Raw genomic sequence first — 18,656 nt, forward strand, 5'->3', positions numbered from 1 at the left:
TTATACTCGCGCCGCAGGTCTAGCATAGAAAGCTGATTTTGTCTAACTGTTTCGGCATGAAGAGTAGCAGCTCAAAAATGTATTCTGCTCCTACAACTTATCTATCATATTATCATGAGTTATACCGTCAAATTACATCAATCCTAATCCTGTGCCATGTTTATCAAGGAGAAAGATTCATTAATACAAACAGATAAGCCTGTTTTCTTCACTATAAAGACCCTCCAGGTCTGTTGTGCTACCACTGATAGAGGTACTGTCTGCTATCATCGAGAGTGTTCACCAAAAGCTTATCTATTCACATTTGTCAATTTCATCGAGTCTTTCATAAAGTGCAAGTAACCAAACCCATAACGTTGCCATAGAAACACAGTGTTTGTGAGAATGCAAGAAGGTGAAATAAAATACAAAGCAATAAACAATATTCTTGCACCCTTGCACAAAATGTTAGCATTGGACTTTATGGGTTTGCACACTTGCAAGTTGTTGCAATGCAAGACTTCCATGAGAAGAGACAATGGAAGAGAATAGTTTGAACTATCAAATAACCTATATAAGCCAAGAGCAACTGTGCTAAACACACATATGTAAGTGAATCTCATGCTCTCACTCTGGCACCAGTTGTCCAGTTGCACCAAGTTCAGCTTCACAGTTGTCTACATAGCAGACAGAACCTCTATCCGTAGAGATGGTATCAATGTTGACCTCAAAGAAATCACTCTCTAAAATTAGTCGGACAAGAATGACCAGATTCTTTCTCTTTCATATTGAAAAGTGTAATGAGGGATGTATGAAGAAGCTTTATAGCAATATTCAAACTGATTTACCTCTCACATTCAATGAGGAAGAATTAGGTCATCCTTGTCCGACTAAAGATGAGCTATGTAATCCTAATTTCAGGACAGGGAACTGACCCAGTCCAGAATGTACATATGTTTCTCCATGTATACCTGTGTGTAAAGGTTCCTTCCAACAAAGAAGACAAATCATTTTAAGAAATGAAACATTAATATGTATTTGTCTCTAAAATGTTATTCTCTCTCTTGGAAGACAATGTATAGTATGTTCCATAAGATATGTGCAGGTAAGACAAACTTGCCTTTAACATCACATCTGTATATGGAACATACTGAACATTGCCTTTCATGATGAGCTTGTAACATCAAGAAGGTAACATCCTTGGTAACATTTAAGTTAGCAAGGAAGCTTCCATACTTGATTACAGTTTATATAGTAACAGTTGCTATGGTTACCTGAAAGAAGCCAGGTGGCATAGGTCCTCCTGGCATGCCATCATTTGGGGGCATCTGACCTAAGGCGGGACTAGGAGCTGCGGCACTCTGTTGAAGAACAAAGAAAGACACAACACAAAAAAAGTGATTAAAATTGTAATTATAAGAAACAGATTAAAAATGTGAATGTTACAGAACTTTTGCAGCTGCTGAAGTTTTGTATGTAAAAATACAAAGAAAAAATGATAGATGATTTAAAAGTTAACATACAACTTGCTGAAACACAGTATATGAAACAGCTGCAGTAATGGTGGTATGAATTTGATAAAAAGTTTTAAAAAGAGTTTAACATCAGTAAGATTGAGTTCAAAAATCAAAAGCGGCCATTTTATAAATGACTGTCTTGGTGTTAATAAACCAAACATAGCAACATGAAAATGTTTCACTTGGTAACTATGTCACAAATTCATGTAGCAGGTTGGTCAGGACCGCGACACTCCGGCACTTGTTGGAAGACATCTAGTACAGCAGACAGTACATGTACAATGTGATTTTCTCATTTATAATTAGGATTACATCATTGCCAGAGCTTGTTTATTTGTTCATTAGAATGATTGACAGCGGTGGGCGGACTTATACTCTTTGTTTTGTGAGTGGTACAAAAATGTGATTCTCTTATTAATTATAGGTCAAGGTAGGTCAATTCGGACCGTCTCTTCCTCAGACCTCTATGTAGGACTCTATGGTATCTTCTCATTACACGTTCGTAGTAAGACTTGGCCGGCGATGACGCTTGCAAATTGCCTGTCTTCAACTGCGGTATAGCATGGTATAGGCAGTTTGTAGAGAGTTTCTTATCTCATTATTATAGTATCTCTGGGTTCGTGGTCAATAGCAGAAATCACCAGGAGATGAAACCACCCAAGCATTAAAAAGTCACACCCCAAAACTTTGCAATTCAAACACAAAACCTATATTTCTGTTTCACTTCTGAGTTTGTGCTTTTATGTCGTTACAGCGTAAGCGTGCGGACAAACCACCCTTGTACACCCGCTTATACACTCTGCGGGATTAGGTTAGCACATGCGATTCAATACTGCAACCAACAAAATATGCATATACAAGATGAAACAAAGTATAGAAGCCCTTTACACTGTAAAGTGTGCTGAGGCTTGTGGATCAACGTCTAGGCGTTGTGCCTGTGCGTAGCGCACTATAAATCACTGCGCTTTCTTTTCTTTTCTCCCCCTCTCACACGTTTCACAAGCCATTTCCTGTATACCATCTCACGGTGCAACATTACAAATAACAAAGCATAACGAAGTCCTATTTTTCAACGTGTCATTTGACAATACTATCATTTAGAGCACATAGATGTGCAAGCAAAAAGTGAATCAACCTAAGTTTTCAAGGCTAGCAAAATACTCTGCATTTATATAAGCTGGGGGAACTATATCACTGCCAGTGACACAGTTCAAGATCCAGTAATTACCAATGAAATTTAAAATTTTAACCCTATGTTGTGGGATACCAGTTATGATTCCCCATTCAGATCAGGTCATTATATGTAGATGTGTGTGAGCATTGGACTTAATACTTTGTTTAACTCGTTAAGGTGAAAAGTGGTTCATTTTTGCTATTGCAAGGTCTTAATAAAAAAAATTTAAAAAGGGTTCTTTTCTAAGGTGCAATGTATGTCCAACTGTGAGTACTAATATTATGATCCCCGACTCTTATCAGCTGAGAAAAGACCTTTTTCCAAAATGTCACTGATCATTCTATATAAGGCGCACCAATCAAGTCGTCAGGGCATGATCCATGTTGGGCTTTGCGCCCTGCTCATGGTGGCCAGCATGCTATACATTTTTAAGTTTGTCAAGTCATAAAAAGTAAACAAATCATAAAAATAAAACCAAGATTGACTTTCAAAAAGCATCAAATTTTGTCATTTCTTTTGTATTTTGTAAGATCAAAACATGCTGAAATTGTTTTGTGGAAGCCGAGGTGATACAAGACAAAACTAAGGAGAATATACATAGTGCATGGTGTTTTGATCACATTGTATGCACCCTGGGAATGCATGTGTTGCGATGTCACTCAAAAAAGGTCTCTGAACTTCTTCTTTAGGAGAATGAAACTCAGCGATTTGATTCTGTGCCCAGGTGGTATGTTTTCACACCGTACCTGGACTTAGACCTTCAAAATGAAAACAACCAAAAAACAAAGAGAATTGTATGGTTGGATAATCAAAAGAGGAAGTTACTGAACTAAAACTTTCATATTTTCAGGTCAGGTGAGGGTTATCAAAATTTCAAATGATTTATGGCAATTTTATAAATTGACCACACCCAACTTTTACAGACACTAGCATTCTAGTCAGTATTCCTGCCAAAAATAATCTTTGGCCTAGGAATTTTTTTTGCAGCATCAAAAACTGTGGATTAAGTTTAAAACCCTCCTTTTTCTTCCTGGAAACCTTTGCTCCAATTCTGGCAAGTCCTGCTCTGATTGGGCTATTCCATTTAAAATCCACACTACCCCTTTGAAAGATTTACCTAAAATCTTCCGCAGAGGAAGTATAAGTTTCGAATAGAATAGACATTTGGATAACTTCCATTTGAAATATTCACTCCAGTTGTGGAAGATATACATGTAGGTAAAACCATAATACAGGGGGAGTAGGGGTTTCAAAATGATTAACTCTGACCAATTACATTTGAAAAACATACTCCCCCTGTGGAAGCCCCATGATGTGGGCCGTAGTGGTCAGCGACAACCTGTAAAGTGTGCTGAGGTTTGTGGATCAACGTCTAGGCGTTGTGCCTGTGCGTAGTGCACTATAATTTATTTTTTCTATTTCCAAAATCTTCCACAGGGGTAGTGTGGATTTCAACTAGAAAAGCCCAATGCCATACGGCCTTAGTAGGAACACCTATTCTGGTTAACGTTTATTACAGTGGCATTTCACAAAATCAAATTGTCACATTATAAGCTTACCCATGATAATGGTAATTATGAACTGCTCTATAGAAATACGGCCCAGTAAAATAAATAACATGTATATCGTGCCCATCCTCACAGATTTTTGGAGATTTTCAAATATTTTTGTTAAATTTTCTTATTTGCACCTTTACTTTGTTTCTGAAATTGTTGTGATGAAAAGACAATGTTGAGAAGTTCTTGGTTAGCATTTATAAACACATTGCAAACACATTCTTCAAGCTAGGGGTACACCTTTGGGGAAATATCATAAATATTAGGGGCCTCCCCATTTTTATGATATGTTGACAATCCTTTATAATTGCAATTTTACGCAGAAATGAATAATAAATTTATAACAAATTAACAAATACCAAGGGCCTCCCTCACCAAATTTTGAGAAAGTGCAGACAATATACATGTTATTTATTTTACTTAGCCGTGAATAAACCAGATTCAACAAATTCACTTAGTGGATTTTACTCTGCTTGATGGCATATATATGGAATATCTCCTACAACTGGTTGGAATTTCAAAAGAATCTATTCTATATTTATCTAAATATGCAAATGTCATAATCTGGTAGTGAGACTAGTTTAAGTAGTCTATCATCACTAGCATCCACAGCATGCTCATCTATTAGTGCACAGTTCTTTAACCCCAATACATTTGCACATTCATTGAATGACCTTTGAAAATTTGGTTACAAAAACTCATACTCTGCAACTTGGTCAAATTTTGAACTATGATTGTATAATTGAGGTCATTGAACTATGCCATTGAGATGAGGCCATTGTGGTCCATATTGCATGTATCAGATTCCCTGATATCACATATCTGTTCTTTTGTAAACTTGTTGTGTTCAATCAAATAAAATCTAAATGTAACATTTCTGACGGAGTACAAATAGTTTTTGTTAAAAGTGTCTTTCCTCCTCCCACTCACGCCTACACAATCTTTTCAAATGTCAGGCAAAATCAAAACAAAGGACTCACACCTCCCCATTATGAAGTAGCACACCAATGCACTTATTTATTGCTGTACTGGTGCTGTGTAACACTCAAATCAAACTGCAACTTCCATTTTAACAATTTCTTGTTTCTGCCCCAGTTCTGGCCCAACAGTGGTCAGTTCTGGCCCTAAGTTTGCCCAGTACTAACCCTGTTATACCGCCATGTTAAAGTGGCATAGTCAAGCAATGCCCTAGTTTCCCCCAAATGTATGCTTTCTGGCAAAGTGGCAAAACAAAAACCAATATGGCTATACCAGATGTGAAATTAATTCTCTTTTATGGCAAATTTCTTTGAAATCTGAATCTGTCATGTTAATTTACCTCAGAATCCATCCAATTATGACAGCAAATGTCACATTTTAAATTTGAAGAAGCAACATTTTAAGTTTGAAAAAGGCTTAGCGACCGCAAGATGAAAGCTCAAGTAAGTGAACATTTTTGTGGTGAGAACAGTCATAAATTCACCAATACATTTTAAATTAATGTGTAATAAATTAATAATTGGGACATAACCTATTATCCATTCCCAGATTCTTCTTCTTTTGAGATAGCTATGAAGTAACCCATCTAAACATTGCACAAATCTGAGGTTTACTGTTCAGAATACCGAGCAATGACATAATGTACCATGTACCAGTATTGTTATGCATGGCCTGCACGTACCACCCACCAAAACAATACTGACTAAATCCACTTCTATGCTGAATCCTACTCAATCACTGAAATCGGTAACCTCATAATGAGCATGTTACGAGTCCATCTCAAGTCGTCCTCACAACACACAAAAATGTGCTGTGCAAATATTTCCGCACTACTAGATAAGACAGGCAACAAGTGTTTGGCATTGTATGCGACAACTGACACATGATGGTCATTATGTCATTTGAGCTTGTCTATGTCAATATCAGTATCAACATACAAGTGATACAAAATGATGTCATACAGGATGACATATGGGTAAACATACGAGGGCCAGATGGACATAGGCTATCTGTCTAGGGCATTGCACTGCAGGAATGATCAAGCAAATGATGTCATTTATCGCTAATATTCACTTTGGGTTTTGGGTCTTGTAGACATATTAAAGATTTTGGAGCAATTTTAGAAAAAAGAAGTTGCCACTTTAATCCTTTCCTAACCCTGAAAAAGTCAATCCAAACCTTAATCTCAACTTTAATCCCCAAGGCCCTTGAAGTTGGGTCAATTCTTAGTTTCCTGTCACCCACGTTCCATAATTTTACTTTTTTGCCCAGAACTTGAAAAAGTTGATTTACTGAAGATTTTTGATAGAATAATACACAGTTTGAGCTCTCAAAATGTCAGACATTCATCATCCTGATGATCAAGGTGCTTCACATAAAACATTTTTCACATAAAACAAGCACAAGTATTTTTAGTAATACTGTTTCAAGGTGCTTCATATGATGTTATAAAATAGGCATGAATTCATGTGGTTTTGCGACCACATTGACCCCCTCTCCCCAATGACCCACTTTTTTGTTTTCTTGTTACCAAAAGACCCTTTTTTTTATCAAGAATTTTGGACACATTTCTGTTAATCTCTCACCGAATAGCCCATTTTTCTAAAATACACACAATTTTAATGACTTTTTGACAATTTTGTATCAAAAATTTGTCAACTTTCAGTTACCCAAATTGTTTCCTAGTCTCATGGGCAGACCCTTTTTATGTCAAATTTCCCCAGTCTCACTCTCAACGAATGACCCCTAGTTTCGAACTGGTGTCCGCACCACAGGTCTATCACATCCAAAGTTGAGTGCCCCCACCTGCATTACAATAGACATACATGTAATGCCTGTAAACCTAAGGGGTGAACCTACAATGCATCTGCCTATGTAACCCTATGGCACTAAATTAGGAATCCTAATCCTAATTTCTAACTCACTTGAATTGGCAATAAATGTTAAGAACGCATACAATGTTTAATTTTTAAACATGTTTCATCCACTTCAAAGGCACTTTCAAATTAATGAAACATAGTGTACTTATTCCTGCAACCCATAGCAGACAATGAGCATTCATGTGTGTGCATTTCCAGTATTGTGCTCAATAAAAGACTGGTTTCTCATCATTTACATTAATGCTTTCATAATTTATACCATTAATCCAAATTTATGAACCAAATTTCATGTTGCAGAAACATGAATTCTCTCCAAATGTGAAATTTTAAAGCCAAACAAATTTCATGCTTTATAGTGTCATTATGATTTGCGCATAATGACAAATACCCAATTACTATGAACCACTATTGTGTAACATGTGTAGCGCCCTATGTACTAAAACGGCTTAGCAATGCAAACATATCATTTGATGCAAAGGGACTGTTTTCTAGTTGTCAGTACGATACAGTGATCGCAATGATATGAATGATACATTTGCATCCCTTGTTTTGCTCCAGGATTGGATACTTGAATGTAGTTTTCCAGGTATATGTATGTAAACATACACTCAGACTAACTGAATCACTATCAGTGTTTGTGTATCAGAGCTATCTTGCTGAAGACATTGATATAATTGAAGACAGAGATAAAAAGACTAGTTTGCGTCTCACGTCACTGTCAATCAAACTCTTTACGATCCTTGATTGGTTAATAGCACGTACAAGGAAGGTCTATTTATCTGGTGCCGATTGGAGAAAAGGAATAGCAGTAAATGGGGAAAAATTACGTACTTTTACAAGGCAAAAAGTAACTTTTCTAGGCATTGCTGACATGGTGCCTTTGCGAAAGAAAGTTTCCTACTATTAAGACTTAACTTTTGAGATGGTTTGTATGTTTGAAGGTGCATAATTAAGGTGTCCGGTTTTACCGCCGTGATCAGCAAGTCATATCATCACGACACTTCGTAAACAAACCGTGCTCGAGTTTGATTGACAGATGACGTCAGACACAAACTGGTCTTTTTATCTCTGTCTTTCATTATAGTTTGATACATTTTAAGTCTGGTAAAGTTGATAAGTTTTGCTCATTCACATTGAGAGGTTGTCAAAACCCATCACTTTCAAAGCTTCATAATTATAAAGGTAGCTCTATTATCACTTGGTGAAGATTAAAATCAATTGCTGTCAAAGTGAGGACACTTTTCAACTTTAAATTGGGCTATTCCAGTTATAACCCTCAATCTAGCACACAGGGGTGAAGATTTCAAATAGAACCATCCAGTCAGGTAACACTATTTGAAATTCACACTCCCTGTGTGGAAGATTAAGGTAATGTCTTCTATCTATGGGATGTATGGGTTAGTCCATTTAGCCATCATACCCAAGAGAGCAAATGTAATCACTATATATTCAAATATCACAGAAAATAAATTATGAGAAAAAATAAATAAATAAATAGGCCTACAGTCCAACTTCCCTCTTCCAGACATCTTTTATGAGACCTCTCTGTTAACCAGAGATGTGATCTTTATAGGAAAACATATTTTGTATGCCTCGATAGCTTAATTCCATGCTCTAGAAGCATTTAGAAGGACATACCTATATTGCATACAGTACTCAAATACCATATTTCACTGTAATTAGCCCATATTTTGGAATCCTTTGCTCAACCAATTTTAGCACGTTGTTCATTCAATGCAGAATTCCACTTTAATTCACTTATCCAGACTTTTCACTTATCCGGCCCATACTTGATCCTATCAGGTCCGGATAAAAGAAGTTGGACTGTAATAATTTGTGTAAAACTTCCAGATCAGCAAACTCGATCCAGATGATCATCATCATCAAGATCATCATCATCATCATCATCAGTAAATGATAATAACTTTATCATTTACACAATACTTCCCATGGTGCCAAGCAGTGCACTCTTCTGCCAAAGTAAAATCCCCAAAATGTTAGATAAATTATAGTAAAAATAAGTAAACTTGTTAATTAAATGTGTTAATTTGGTTCTAGCCTGGGCACTGCTTTCATGCATTCTTGGTTATATCACCATGGTGATGAACATCATCTCGCTACCTACAGAGGTATCCAGAGAGATTATTATTATAATAATAATTATATAGATCCATCAATTAATTTGATTCTGGCACAGGGACATCATTATCTTGTTGATGAAGATCTTCCAAAGAATCTGGTCCTCCACGGACATCTAATTTGAGTATCCAGAAATGTTATCAATTAGCAGACTTATTGTTAAAACAAATCAATTGTTTATTAATTTGATTCTGGTGTAGGTACATCGGTGTACTTGCTTTGTTGAATGTATCTCGATCGTCTTGCGACCTGAGGATGGCCCAGAGATGATCCTCGTCCTTTAAAGGACATCTGATTTAATTAATAATAATAAAATAAATATGATTATTTAAACAACTGTTATAAATATTGACTAATTCTGATGTTTTAGGTCTGGCAAAGACAGTCATCATCTCATCTACTCTTCTATCTTGTAGATATCCCACAGACAATCGTCCCCCATTACAGGACATCCAATTTACAACTTTATTCGAAAAAACGATAAAGCAAAATGATCATCAGAATTCAGATTTTGATGTGGCACGTTTCATCATGGTTACCTGAAAATAGCCTGGAGACATTGGTCCTCCATTTGGGGACATCTGGTTTAAGGCAGGATTAGGAGATGCACCACTCTGCACAAGCGTAACCATAGTAACACAGACAAGCGGAAAATAAAAGAAAGGAGAAAAACAGAAAAATAAGCAATGTTAATTCATTATGAAAGATTAGTTAATTGGAAAATATATAAGATTTAGAAGCAAAAGGATGCATAGAACATATTTGAAGTAAGCATATTAATTAACTGATAGTGCATATAAATAATATATAAGAATAATATTAGTTAAAATAAGATACATAATCAATGATCAGTCATAAGATCTATTACTTTATAGCAAATGGCCAATTCCATTTACAATCCACACTTTCACTGTGGAAGATTTAGCTAAAGTCTTTCACAGAGGGAGCATAAGTTTTGAATAGAATAGACAATTGGGTAACTTCCATTTGAAATACTCACTCCAGTTGTGGAAGATACAGGTAACGCCACAGGGGGAGTATGGGTTTCAAAATGATTAACTCCGACCAATTACATTTGAAAAACATACTCCCCCTGTGGAAGATATTTCCAAAATCTTCCACAGGGGTAGTGTGGATTTCAACTGAAATAGCCTAATTCATGACATTCATACAGAGCATCACAACCTGGTTACACTCTTGTGTTTTATTGTCTACATTGTGCTTCCCAACAGTGCCTTGATATCCTCTGTTGGAGAATAAGTTATATGCAGTGTAACTAATTTTTCTTCTGTTGCTATTTTACAGAAGAAAGAATCAGTTTCAACTGTTAAAGGAGTGTGACCATATCGACAACCTCAACCCTAAATTGATCTTATCAAAATACATTTTGGTGTCTGCCGAAAGCACTTAAGTTAAGATTTAAAGGGGGGTAACCCTATCGGTTTAGGATATGGATTCTCTTCAAACTTACACACAATGTCAAATAGTGTCCCCTTTATCAATCTATGTGAGAAAACGGGAACAATTTCAGCATAAATGTGAATAATTAGCATATTAGCAAGCCAATACACTGGTACGCGTGCATTGCATTCTGGTCAGGCATCTCGAAACAACGGCCGAGCACATGTCCCGTTGGAAACAGGAAGTGTTCGCCTTGGTACTGAAAACCGGCTCGCCCCTGTACACTTTTATACCCTCTATTCATACTGATTAATCTTAAAAAACATTACATATCACTGCGCTCATTATCATTCTTGACAAGATAGCCCATGCTGTATTTACTTCGCTTAATTATTTCTTTATTTTTAGCTATATGATGCACATTTTCACATATTTATGATTTTTCTTTGTTTTATTTTTTAACTAATGGGGGGGGGGGGTATTCCTCGTATCATGCTTGACAATATAGGTCATGTTTCCTTATTTATTTCGCCTCTTATGTATTTCTTTATTTTTGTTTTTTGTTTTATATCATTATAGCGCCATCTATAGTTTGACATTAGGGGCCTATTTGATGTATTTTTGAAGACTAATTGGTACTGGGGTGAAGTCTTCCGAATCTATTCGATTTCATTCTATGACTACCCAAAACTCCCGTGTCGTGTAAAATGCTAACAACTGGTATACCTGTAAAAACCGCTGTGTTTCATGATTTCTCGAAATACATCGACTTGGAGCGTCAAATTTCAGGATAGTAATGAGAAAAATAGTATCTATTATGTGATACCAAAACCTCATCAACAATGAAAAAAATCGGGGATGATGCTGTCGATCGGGTTACGGACCTTTAAAAGGCGGCACGGAAAGTTGTCACTTGACAAATTCTGCAGGGGTGCTTATTAGGGAGGGGCACTAATTAGATTACATTAGATACATGTATTGATCAATATATTTATGAAATATATGGCGAAAAAGGAAATAACTACAAATTTACACCTGTTTTCAAGAAAGTCTTCTTGTTTGATCCATTTTGAATAAGTTATCATTTGAAAGTTATAACAAAACATAAATTTTGATTTTAGGAAGAAGTGTCCCCTTTTCATGTCTGTTTTACATGACTGTCTAGTAGACTCTGTGTAATCAGTTTGAGTTTCATCACTTGTCCTATGTGGAACATCGTATTATGCAAATGATGAGAAATCTTACATATGACATTTGAAAACAAATATACATTACAAAACCATGAAAAACTACTTATAAAGAATTTAATGCTGTCTACTGATGATAACAAATCTGGGAAAAAGAAATAAGTGGTTAATAAAGTTTGAGATGATGCAAGTACTGTTGGTAGCTTGGGGATAACTCTGGAATACCCTTCATCCTCACATTGAACGGAATAAAGCACATTATAACACATAGGATGCAGAGGGTTAGTCGGCTGCTTGACCTTCCACACATAGGGCTTCACAGAGCTGCAAAACAAAGAATTTGCAATCAAATAAAATGATTTGGACAGGGACCATATTCATTTTTGATTTTTTAAGGTTTTTTTTAAATTACGCTATATATGACACAAGTTTGTATATCCAACTAATAATAAAAACAATGTCCAGTAACAAAATTTTATTTTGTGTTTCATTTTTGTGCAATGTCTAATTTGTGTGTGAATTCAACCAAAATGTATTCAAAGAACATAATTACTGACACAATACATTATTCTAATAGCAATGCTAATCATATAAACAGTTGGTATTTCTAACTTATTTTCACACATTCTTTCACTGTGGGCATCGTTTTGTCACACTATAACAGTGTGAATTGTTTGGTCACATACTGTTATTACTTTTTAGCCGTAAATCAAATATTTCCGATTGTTTTTTACACATGTCATGAAATAGTCCAAAACTGTACACAACAATATGGAAAATAAAATGAGAATTGCAAATGAACCATCTCTCATCCTCATCAACAGCCCACTTCTATACCAGTCAACTATAGTTCATTTCATAAAACAATGAACATGACATTACCTGTTTCTTGCATGTACCTAATGCTCATCATCAGTAAACCTAAGGCTTCATCAATGCGCATGTAATAAATGGCCTATATACAGTACTGTCTGTTCAATGCTTTGTTAACTATGACCCAAAAGACGCTCTATTCAAAGCACTAGTTTTCAGAGTTTAAGTTAGAAAAAATGGTAAACGGACTATTTAACAGAGGTCAATTCCAACACATGGGTCTATGCTACATCCTACGCCCACACTCTGTTGTCTGCAAATCCAACAATACATAGAAACCTAACTATCCTGCCAGAACGTTTATGTTTACTATAGGATGTCCTGCAGCAAGGGATTTGCATGCAGGTGAACACCAACATCAGATGGCATCATGGGAGCTAGGGATGAATCTCCTCATTTTGTTCACAGAAGGGACAAATTCATGAAATTGAATGCACTAAGGTAAAACTGTCCATTTTTGTGGCTCTTATTTTTCATAGAAGCCACAATTTTTTAAGCATGTAAATTTATAAATCAATCATAATCATGCAATACCGTACACCATTATTTTATGAATCAACACATTGTTTCATATCAGAATGTGTTCAATAATTTTAAACTCTGTGAAAAATTAATTACATCAAAATGTCTCACTATTTCGTACTGTTTTGCTAGTAGCATTTCTGGTGTTCCACATGATGATAAGCTTAAGAATATTGTTTGTAAATGCAGAGAGGTACTTGCGCACTCCCACAAGGTATGATCTTAGTGCATTTATAACATGGATTCTACAAAGGATCTGTCACGTCAAGCAAACTAGACTGTAGCAAGGACAGATGACACAGATCGTCATTCTAGGAGGATTGAAATCAGTCAACTGGTTAAAACCAGTCAATTAAAACACAATGTAAGTAATTTGTTAAAATATCTCCCACTAAGGAAAGTTTACCTTCCACATACTAAACCCAATTGAAATCTTGATAAGAAATATTTCTAAAAGTGATCATAAAATTATGTGAATCATTCTGGTTAATCAGAATGGAATCCTTCATAGCAATGGTATAGTGTACATCTGACCAACCACCATTGGCATTTGGTGCTGAACCTAACAATTTATTCTCCCTAGGCTTCAAAAAATTTGCAGCATTGTATTTTGAGATTTGCCGAAGCATCAGGATCCAAGGAACTGAACCAGATCTAGGCCCTCCCTTTGTCTCTCTTGTTTTAAAATATATGCTCTAATTCATAAACGTTTTTGTTGTTATGTTGCTAACATGATCGAGCCTTGAATTTGCAGAAAACATAAAAATTATTTCAGTGACTTAGAATTTGTTCTTTGCAAAGTACCAAGTGTAATTTAGGTACCCTTTAGAATGTACCTTCTCTATACCCAGCTAAGTTCCAAATCACCCGCTATATCACTGTTATTCATTTGACCGTAAGCCAGTGAATATTACTATGTGAGTCATACACACACTACGTACCCTCCCTCTCTTCTAATAATTTACTACTAATAAACACTATCCGAATACATCTTCCATTATGTTGCTGCAATATTCAGCTTATTCTACTTGTATATCAAATTATATACAATGAACTTAATTCAAGGTATCCTTTTTTTGGATTTCTTAATCAAAAACAAGAAAGTTAATTTTCAGTTACTTTCAAATTTCAGTAACATTATGAAATCTACATGAAATAATAAATACTAAAATCTGTGAAATTTTGGGATAAATCACTCAAAAATAACTGTGTTTCATCATTTTCATATTTCATGATGTAATTCACATAAATATGTATTTTAAATCAGTAAATGCAATCAAACTATGAAAAACAGCCAGAATTCAACATATTTTGTGCTTCAAAATGTAAAAAATGCCCAAACTTCTGTTACTTTTAGATTTGTCATACTATACCCGTTACCCATGGTGGAACAAGGTTGAACAAATTGGGGCATATGCATTCCAGGTATTATGAAACTGAAAAACATAGCACATATCCAGTCGCACAAATTCCAGTATATACTCGATTTTCTGATAGCAGAGGGTAAATGAATTTTGCTTCTTGATCAAAATTAGTATCTGTGAAATTAAATACTGCAAATCAAAACCACATAGAAGGTGCCGAGAGTACACACCTCCGTTTATTTTTTAAAGGGAGAATCCAACTGGTTATAGATTTTCCCTCAGATATTTTCACGGTCTGAAATGCTCTTGTGTGCTTAGTCCATGTGAAAATTTGGATCAACAAAAAAATGTGCCAACTGACGAGTAAAACGGTGAATACGTGTATTTCTTTTTACATCGTCACCTTTTTACTGCAGTATATTGTTTACAAGTGATATTTTTACTTGTGGTTAATTTTTCACACTTCTATCCCTTCCAATGTGTTTACTTTTATTATTTGTAATACTGCTCACACAAAAACATTACACCTGATTGTTATTGTATATTCGTTTTCAAGTTTCCGAGTGAAAACTTTACGAAAATATACGTATTGTGAAAATTAACAACCTGTTTGGCTCCTGGAAGTCGGAAGCAGGGACTTCATCGCCACAGGGTGAATAAGGAGTACATTATCCAGGAAGACAACATCAACGCCATGGAAACGCTATACGCAATTCGCAGGGAATCCCTACAATTTTAAAACAGGCGGTATTTTCCCCAAGTGTGCAATGTGAGGTGTACGCGTGCAAGCAAACCATGCTGTAGTGTGTGTAGTCTTATATCTTCTTTTCAGAATCTCTTGTGTATGTAAGTGGTGTTTATGATAGGGTGCTCACTTTGTCTTCTTATATAAATGCAACTAAAAAGTGATACAGTATACCAACACGCCCCTACACGTTCCTACTCACACCTTGTTTTCCCCCTCCTAACATATTACGCCACATATTAAACATAATGTACATTGAAATTATATACCCCAATCCCCAAACCTAAATCACCTCAGTAGATCATCCTCCATACCTGGGAATTTTCTAGTCTCTGGGCGCATCACTGAGTTGTCAACACAAACTGTTTAGGAATTGGATAGATATGAATTAATGTGGGACAGTTATGTTAAAAGATGGCCCCGCACAAAGAACATTAATGCTATATAAGAATCAGTTAAGATGTTTAATCTACATGGTGTTTGTATATTACTACTGTGAGATTCATTTGTATTTTAGATTCTTAGAATTATCCAAAGAACAGCGACTTAAACTTCCACTTAAATTTGAATTAAAAATCTTCATATACCCAGGTGTTTTGGTCTAGTGGTGAACCACTTTGTTGAGACTTGCAAACTTCTCTTCATTTCAAGACCCCACAGTGCTAAATACAATGCTAATTTTCACTCATTGGCACAATTAAGTACATTTACAGAACTTTGACCTAAACCATAGTTTAGACAAAACTACTATATTCTCTCTTATTAGAGCGCAGAGTAATATGCAAATTTTAAGAAATCACAACAGGAGAATCAAAATGGTTGTCAAGGTCATTATCAAACCTCTCCTCTCATCTCCTGATGAGAAGCGTTGTTTTTACATAAACTAGTCCAGACAAGTTTGGAGCATTTTGTCCCCAAGAACATACGTTTACTTTGCTGTGCAATGATAGCAAAGTTTACCACAATTTATCATGTATTTCTTTATCTGGGATTTTTTCAAATTATTCAAAAGCCAAACTTTCCAAGTAAGAAGCTTTTAGATTTCCATATATTTCAAGGACTCGTTTTTTTTCTGCATTATTGAAGTTTTACAAACTAAAAATTCTGGCTTCTCTTGAAAATGTCACTTTCAGCATGCAACATTAGCAGCCTGATGGAAAGGCCCTCTGTAGTACTAGTATACTGAATGTAGCAGACATGATTGCTCCATACAAATTCACATTCTCATAGCATATTTCCTTTATTAAGTCACCATATTAGCACCTAATAATTGCCATGAAAATGTATGCACTTGAGCACAGCTTTGATACAACCATTGCTCGTCAACCTCTTAAAAGTATTTCTAATGATTTTACAAACTTCTGTTAACTTATATTATTCATCATTGCTTGAATGTTAAGAAATGAAACGGTAATCAAAAACCGGTAATCAAAATTGTTCCCCTTCAGAAGTAGTCCAATTATATTAGCTCAATTGGCAAGGCTCTAGACTCTCTGCAATTGTCCCGGTCTACCCGTATGACACTCTGGGAGACGATCATGGCTGCGATGGTTAGTTATTATATATTTAGGTTGACTAGGGTTCTCTCTGAATGATATGAAATGGATAAGGTGTGCATTAGGACACAAGTGGTCAGCAACCTTCCGTAAAGCGAAATGATCTTCTAAACTAAATCGAAGGCTAAAAAGAGCAAGCAAATCACACAAAATTATGATAACAAAAAGAATAAACAAAGTTACAAACCAAGACATGATGAGCTTCAAAATCAACAACCAAGCCCTTTTTCAACACTGAAATAATCAACAAGTATTTAGTCCAGCAAGCAAGCAGATGTGTGGTAATACTTTAAGTTTGATGTGACAGGTGGATTTGTCCTGTCCTGTTACATTTCCTATAGGATTAGTCCCACTACTAATACTAATGATTCATCTGTACTCTGCTCAATCCACTGTCTCAAGCAGATTACATTGATGTCCTGTAATCATTCCAAAGCAAGGGTGAATGAAAATAAATGGGTTGTGGGTCTTGTTCACGCCTAGGAATAACTTCAGAGCGCACTGTGCCCTATGGTTAATTTTGCACCTTCAAACATACAAACCGTCTCAAAAGTTAGGCCTTAGTAATAGGAAATTTTCTGCCCTAATGGCACCATGACAGCAATGCCTTGCAAACTTAGAAAAGTTGAATCGTCACTTTTCACCATTTTCTATGATTCCGTTTCTCCGACGAAGGCACCAGATGAATCAACCTTCCTTTTACGCACTACTATAAACCAACCTGTGGGGATCAAGTTGAGCATCGGACGCTAACTAGTATTTAAGCGCAATGTGATTGGTTGCTAACCTGCCCAGTACGGCATTTTTGATGTGGTTGGCAGGACGTCGTATGCAAACTTGTCTATAATTCGGTCTTCAAACTAGTCTTTTTAATTCGGTCTTCAATTATAATGCAAGTATTAAGTAAATTGCATAATTAGTTCATTTAAAAAAGTTGTTGTGACTTGCCACAAATTTATTTTCATGTATAGGGCTTTACAGCACAATTTTTCACAGGCACAAAATTTTTGCAATTTGCCAAAAATCATTGTTTGGAGCGATTGCCGAATAGGGTGCAACTCTACTAGTCTTATTACAAGACTGCCCTACCCCAACCCTAAACCCTAACCCTAAACTCCGTAAACGAGGACTGGACTGGAAGTATAGGAAGTTGCACCCTATTCGGTAATTGTACCCATTGTTTTCACCACCGCATTAAAATGTCACAAACATTGCAAATTGCATTATTGAGCTATAGGAAGATGAAATAAGCATAAAATGTCCATGATTTAATACTACTCACTAAATATGTGAATATTTCATGCATGTGAAAATTTCTGGGTTTACAGAATTGCAATGGCTACCATTCAAGAGCAAACCAGCATCATGCAACCAGGGTAGCATAATACTCTACTACTAGTACTACTAAACTATAGCAACACTCTGCTACTACTAACTATACCGCCCTTGACCTTATGGTGTCCTCAACACACAAACAATGTAGGCTAGCTCTAAAGCTGTGTTGCATACTGTAAGCCTGGATTCTAATGTTGTTATTTGCAAGTTTATACAAAGTTGGGTATGATTTAGATATAATTACAGCACAAACAGCTACAGAAACTCTGATCAAGACATTTGACTAAGGAGGAAGTCCTTTTACAAATTTAACTACCGGTATTTAAAATATATTATCTAGAATTGAATTAGCTAGAACAATATACAGTGAAATTACCAACTAAAATTAAAAGTGACCCCCCAAAAAACCGCTGAGGAAGGGGAAATATATATCCATCCCTGATTTTTGTA

At 35.8% G+C, this 18,656-nt stretch overlaps 1 protein-coding gene across 1 annotated transcript in view; it reads right to left on the reverse strand.

Moving 5' to 3' along the window:
* The window catches only part of LOC140146850 (single-stranded DNA-binding protein 3-like), a 195,232-nt gene that overhangs the window by 126,158 nt on the left and 50,418 nt on the right, over window positions 1-18,656 (reverse strand). The window contains 1 exon segment of the mRNA XM_072168769.1: window positions 1,254-1,340. Within this exon segment, the coding sequence (XP_072024870.1) occupies window positions 1,254-1,340 (87 nt within the window).

The sequence above is a fragment of the Amphiura filiformis genome, chromosome 1 (genome assembly GCF_039555335.1).
Source record: "Amphiura filiformis chromosome 1, Afil_fr2py, whole genome shotgun sequence".
NCBI classification, from domain to species: Eukaryota; Metazoa; Echinodermata; class Ophiuroidea; order Amphilepidida; family Amphiuridae; genus Amphiura; species Amphiura filiformis.